Genomic DNA, 6872 nt, shown 5'->3' on the forward strand with positions numbered 1-6872 from the left:
GTGTCTCTTGGGAGTGTGAGCACAGGAACCAGAGGCAGGTTTGGGATTCTGAGAGGCTGTCTGTACCCTGGGAATCATTAAGTATGGAAGTCTATTTTATCCTCATCATACTAACTCAGGCTCCCATTCAAGTGAGTTCAGCACAGCCTCATGAATTAAATATCTGAGGAAATGTCCATTTTCAGGAAACCCCAGTTCATCTGGAAAGATATCAGAGCAGCTACTGAAGTTTTGCACAGAGTACAGCATGTCACCAACAAGTTCCTGCAGCCTGTAGAACATCCAGCTGTACTGGTGAGATCTGCTTCCTCTCTCTGCCTTCCCCACTCATGGACAAATCAGTACACAAAAATGGAAGTCTACCAGCAGTGTCCTTGCAGGGGTTTGTGCTGGTTGGATTTGGAGGAGGTGCAGAGACCCAGACCCTGCTCTTTGCTGTCTTCCTGCCTCTTTACATGCTGACCATTCTGGGCAACCTCACCATGATCATGGTCATCACCCTGGATGCCGGCCTGCACTCCCCCATGTACTTCTTCCTCAAGAACCTGTCCTTCGTCGACATCTGCCTCTCTTCTTTGATTGTGCCCAATGCTCTGGCCAACATTTTCTCCTCTTCCAAGGTCATCAGCTTTGAGGGATGTGCCACTCAGCTCTTCCTTTTCTCCTTCTTGGCTGCCATGGAATCTTTCCTCTTAGCTGTGATGGCCTATGACCGTTTCATGGCCATCTGTAGTCCTTTAAGATACTCTGTGACCATGAGCCCTAGAACTTGTGCCCGTCTGGTTCTGGGTACCGTCTTTGTTAGCTGCCTGAATGCCATTGTCCAGACCAGCCTCACATTCCAGCTGCCCTTCTGCAGCCCAAACCACATCAATTCCTTCTTCTGTGATATACCCGCACTGATCAAGATTGCTTGTGCAGACACAACTCTCAACGAACTTGTCATCCTTGGTATCTCTGGGTTCATCATTCTGTGTGCTGTTCTTGTGATCGTCATCTCTTATGGTTACATCACAGTGACCATCCTCAGGATGCAGTCAGGTTCAGGGCAGCAGAAGGTCTTCTCTACCTGTGGCTCCCACATGACAGCTGTATTCTTGCTTTTTGGAACTGGTTTTGCTATCTATGGCCAGCCAGCGAGTACAGATCCCACGGAACAGGGCAACTTGGTCTCCATCGTCTACACCCTGGTGATCCCCATGTTCAACCCCCTCATCTACAGTCTGCGCAACAAGGATGTAAAAGATGCCCTGAGGAGGCTGGGTCAGAGACACAGTCTGGTGAAGAAGAGTGGCTGGTGTCATCATCAGGGACTATGCTAGGGTCATAGAAGAAAAGGATTCTTGGGAGACAGAGTATCCTATGGTATTTTTATCTACATGTCCTGTTTTCTTTGTCCTCTTATATTTTACTTCTTTTTTATTGATGTATTCATTCACCCATATATTTACCAACACACACATCTATTTCCAATCTAACTTATCTTTCTTTAATGTATATTATTAGGCATACATTTACAGAATAAGGCACATTTTTTGCCACCAAATGGTCCAGAGTTGAAAGAATCCTGAATCCCTTTGATTTGACAGAGGGCAGAGCACTATGGCAGGAACTTGGTTTGGGAACCATTGTCAACAACTCCCAGTGAAGCTACATAACTGCAGATTTGCCTACATTTCTTTCCTTTTGTTTTTTCTCTGAACCTAATGCCAGTGGCGTGAGACCTTCCCTCTGTTCATGTAAGAATGTGATTTTTAGAAGCTGTGTATTGACTCTCCCTTATATTGATCTAGTGTGAGGATGGGCTAAAAGAAAATCTCTGCAGACTTCCTCCTCTGTTTTACAGTAGCATGATGCCTCTACATTCCTCTGCTCATGAAGCTGCCCTCCTCATGAGGTATCACAGTCCACTGCTGGAGTCCTGAGGAACCTAAATGCAATTGACCCCCAGCATATCTCTTCATCCTTCAACCAGGGGTTATAGATGAACCTGTAGGTAGATTCACTGCTCAGAGAATTATTAAAACCTGGTCCAGCAGCTTGTGACCATACCAAGGTGTTAATTTATCCTCTGAGTAAGTTTGAAGGCTTAGCCAACTCCACATTCCAATAGCCCTCTGCACAGGTGGCTTGCCTGTGCACCTCCCTGCCCTGTATGTCTGATCTCATGCTGTTCTTTCCCTGGAGACCTTCAAAGGGGATCGGCCCTCTAAGCAGGGCTTGCTCTTCCTCCTGGTTTCCCTTTTTGAGTATCCTGCAGTTCTCCTATTTTGTCCGTTTCTGAGATTATGTGGTGTAACATTAGCTGTGATCTGCAGGTGCTTTTCTTCTACAATCATAAGCTTGTTGATAATTAATGTTCATTTTCTTTTATTGTCTTATTGGAGTTCATGAACATGTACTAGTTATACGTCCTTATGTGTGACCATATCACATTTTGATCATAACCACCCCATTGCCCTTTCTATTCCTCATGTTCTTGTTGATCTCCTTCCTCTTCCTTTTCCCACTTCTACTTTTCTGTCCTTTTTTAGGGAGCAAACAGATGAGTTTAATTAGAGTTACTATTGAGGAATGAGTAGGGGGTATTTACAGGATTGTGAGAGCTTGCTATAGGCTGTACCACTTGAGGCCATGATTTGGCCTTCCCTTTAGCAATCATCATCTGCCTATAATCTATGAAATTAAATAATTAGAAGGCAATTTGAAAGACACATCATGAACAATGCACAGTGAGTATTGGAGATACATCATAGCTGGTCAACATACCAAGAATATTTGGGGTTGAGTGCTCAGCCCCAAATGGGAATCTTTATTATCCCCTCTAAGGCTCAAGGAACATTTTAGGAAAAGGGAAGGATTAATGTAAAATTCAGAAGTTGGGGTGGGTATGTGGGATGTTGTCGTCCATGCATAGCATTGCCAGTGCACTGTCAAATCGCAGCAGCTGTAATTACATTTATAGGACTTGTACAAGTATGGGTTTGATGTGTACAGCCACTCTGGAAATCAGTATGGTGGTTTCTCAGACAACTGGGAATCAATCTACCTCTGGATCCAGCAATACCACTCTTGGACATTTACCCAAAAGATGAAGAATCTTACTACAAGAATATTGGTTCTACTATGTTCATATGCTGTAGGAATTCCTACCACCAGTAGCTTTTAAGTTACCTGCCCACTTGGGTGTGGCTTTTATACCCTATATGCCAGTGGAAAGAGCGCATCTGGCCTCTTTCCAGGCTGCTGGATTTGGTCGTTATTCCTGGTTGAAGCACAGGATTGTTATCCGTAAATCTGCTCCTAAATAAATAAGCCTCTATTATACTCAATTCTGAGCTAGTGTGGGATTTCTTTTAAATGTCCTTCTTCATTTGGTGCCCAGGTCGATCTGGACTCCATACCTACCGGGTGGACTGACTTAAAGGCCTAGATCCACAGCTAGAAAGACTCCCGCCTCCACCTGCTTGACTTGCTTTTACCTAAGTGGTTTTTTGTAGGACCCCTTGTAGTGAGGGCTGCAGGCAGGCCTGCTTTTCGCCTCAACCGGCTCCCGCACGGCTAGCTTAGTCCCAGAAATAACAACACACAAATTGTATTCATTTAAGCACTGCCTGGCCCATTATCTCTAGAGAGTTAGTTACTGACTAACTCTCACATCTTGATATTAACCCATTTCTAATAATCTCATGGTAGCACCACGAGGTGTGGCTTACCGGGAAAGATTCAGCATGTCTAACCTGGTGGCTGGCTCCATGGCGTCTGCCTCACAGCCCTCTTCCCAGCATTCTGTTCTGTTTACTCCGCCTACCTAATTTTCTGTCCTATCAAAGGGCCAAGGCAGTTTCTTTATTGACCAATGAAAATAACACAATAGACAGATAACCCTCCTCCATCATTTCCCCTTTTTCTGTTTAAACAAAAAAGAAAGGCTTTCATTTTAACATAGTAAAATTACACATAACAAAACAGTTATCAAGCAAGAATTACAGTCACAATATTTATAACTATATCTTTATCATAATGATGGAAAACTATAACTATGACTATCCATTCTTCAACTCCATCAAAGACTCCATAAGGATATATTACCTAAGTAAACAAGAAGTAAGCAACTTCCAAAACTCTAGAAATGACAGAGTCATCTCGCTGCCTGGACAGTCACCCAAAGTTCCTCTGTATCATTAGGGCATTCATCTTCAGCCTTCAGGCCCATAGTATCCAGAGACATTTCCATGAAGCAGGAAATTTCAAAGGCAGTTCAGTCACTATCTGTTATATCCTGGAGAATGTCTCGCAGACTCTTTCATGAATCAAGAACCCCGAAAGATCATCTCACCTTTAGGCAAGTTCAGCAGTCCTCTCTCTGTGGGTTCTCTGTGTCCAGTTTATACAACAGTCCAGGCAAGAACAGTTTCTTGCCCAAATGGCTAACCAACTCCAAAAGGAGCCTCTTCGATGCCCTTCTTCCTCTTGAAGTAGATTGGTGCTGCCAGGAGCAGACGTGTCTCATTGTCATGAAAAGTCCTAAGTTATTAAAACATTAAATGCCATGTTCTGTAGTCTTTGAAAGATATGAAAAATGCATATCTGAAATATATCTATGCACCTCTAGAAAACCAAACTAACATTACTACAAGCTTGACTATTATCGATAATTATCCATTAACAACCTATATTTTCTAATTATATATTACATTTTTAAAATGAACTACACAATCACAATACATCAATCAAGATCAGAAATATATCTACATATAACAAAATTGACCTTAAAATCCATAACAAAGCAAATTATTCATATCTATACCATATCCCCCTTTAAATGTAAAAGAACATTTATAAACAATATCTGGGAATATGGACGTAGTTGTTTCTCTCCAAACTTCTTCCTGCTGAATAGGGGCGCTGTTAATCAGGTCTTTCATGGTAAAACCTGTCTGCCAGGTTCATCTCAGTTGGCAGTTGAGTGAAGTAATTTCTTGAGGGTGTTCACAGCAACCTTTCAGGAGGACGTGGTCTATCATACCATATTTGGATAGAAGCAATCCACAGGGTCTCATCCTCTGTGAAAACAAAAGAAAGACCTCCTTTCCAAAGCATCATATTCTTAGAACCAAATTCTGAAGTCAAGGTATTTTCAACATATCTATCTTGGATTAGTTCAGCAACATTTATAAACAAATATCTTTTAGCAGCTGTTGCTCCTTCCTCAGCATTCAAACAATTCAAAGAGAGCATAATAGCATACAGTATCAAGATTCTCTGTGTATTTTCCATCTTTATGTGGCTTTATTTTAACCTCTATTTCTTATATTTTTACTTTTACTTTTTGAGACTGGTTCTCTGTATATCTTTGTCCTGGAATAACTCCGTAGACCAGGCTGTCCTTGAACTCAGAGATCCCACTGTCTCAGCCTCCCCAGCACTGGGATTAAAGGTGTGTGCTACCACACCTTGAACTCACAGAGATCTGTCTCTGCTTCCCAGGCATTGGGATTAAAGGCATGTACTACCACACCTTGAGGTCACAGAGGTCAATATGCCTCTGCCTCCCAGACATTGGGATTAAAGGTGTGTACCACCACACCCTATATCTCCCTTTCTTTCTTATTTTTAATGACTTTAACCTTTTAATCTGCATATATTTTTAACTCATAGTAAACCATTTAGAGGTTTTCTTCCTCTTTGAATCTCTTTTTACTGTATATCTCTCTTTTTTTGACCACATGAGTCTAAAACCGTGGCTTTGACGGCTAGATCCAGTCCATTTCTTAGCTTTTCAGACTCATGGTAGAGGTACCACTGGAGCCTTTTACTGCCACAACTCTATGGCATTTCAAGGTCCATGCCAGCAAGCAAGCTGGAGCATTCTGCTCACAGACCACACTCAGTCGAACTGCCTGCCTGAAAGAGTCAGAGATTGCCCTGGCAGGACAGTCCAGAAAGCCGGCATTTTAAAACAGCGCAGCTTTTTTCCTGCTACGGCTGAAAACCGAGAAGCATGCGTTCAGCTTTTGATCAACACTGTAAGAGTTTCATGGCAGGACCTCTTAATGAGCTGCAGGGTTTTGCAGCTAAAGCTGAGTCAGGAAGCCTCTCTTAGATGAGAGCATTTGCTTGCCTCTAGCAAGCAGAGCAGACCCGAGAAATTGCTGCTACCAAGAAAACATGCTTTACTCTATTCTTTCCCAAGCTTTCTCAGGCTTTCTGTGGATTCAGTTATCCACGTGGGCGCCATCTGTAGTGGGGGGCTGCGGGCAGGCCTGCTTTTCACCTCAACCGGCTCCCGCACGGCTAGCTTAGTCCCAGAAATAACAACACACAAATTGTATTCATTTAAGCACTGCCTGGCCCATTATCTCTAGAGAGTTAGTTACTGACTAACTCTCACATCTTGATATTAACCCATTTCTAATAATCTGCCATGGCTGGCTCCATGGCATCTGGCTCATAGCCCTCTTCCCAGCATTCTATTCTGTTTACTCCGCCTACCTAATTTTCTGTCCTATCAAGGGGCCAAGGCAGTCTCTTTATTGACCAATGAAAATAACACAATAGACAGATAACCCTCCTCCATCAACCCCTACCACAGCAGAGCAAACTGCATGCAGAAACTTGGAAATTTCCTAAGCACACACAGACCTCCACTTCCTATCCCTACTACGTTCCCTGTCATGGTTCCCTGACCCGTGCCAACGACCACAGCTTCCAGTTTGTGCTCCCTGCGCGTGAGTTCTGAGCATTTTGCTCCAGGTACGAAATTGATTTAATTGCTTTAATTTGTCAAGCAAGCATATTTCTCAGTATTTAACCAGCACCAAGGCGAGAAAGCCGAAGTCTCCCAGGACAATTCGTGGGACCAGGTTGTG

At 43.1% G+C, this 6872-nt stretch overlaps 1 protein-coding gene across 1 annotated transcript; it reads left to right on the forward strand.

Moving 5' to 3' along the window:
- Positions 1–329: 329 nt before the first annotated feature.
- LOC125405336 (olfactory receptor 9S13-like) lies at positions 330–1322 on the forward strand. The gene has a single exon (XM_048441761.3). The coding sequence runs from the start codon at positions 330–332 to the stop codon at positions 1320–1322; it is 993 nt and encodes a 330-aa protein (XP_048297718.2).
- The last annotated feature ends 5550 nt before the right edge of the window (positions 1323–6872 follow it).

This window comes from Myodes glareolus, chromosome 1 (genome assembly GCF_982192425.1).
Source record: "Myodes glareolus chromosome 1, mMyoGla1.1, whole genome shotgun sequence".
Lineage (NCBI taxonomy): Eukaryota > Metazoa > Chordata > Mammalia > Rodentia > Cricetidae > Myodes > Myodes glareolus.

Bases quoted from the DNA above. Each gene is read 5' to 3' on its own strand.
- LOC125405336 (XM_048441761.3), top strand. From the start codon at position 330: ATGGACAAATCAGTACACAAAAATGGAAGTCTACCAGCAGTGTCCTTG.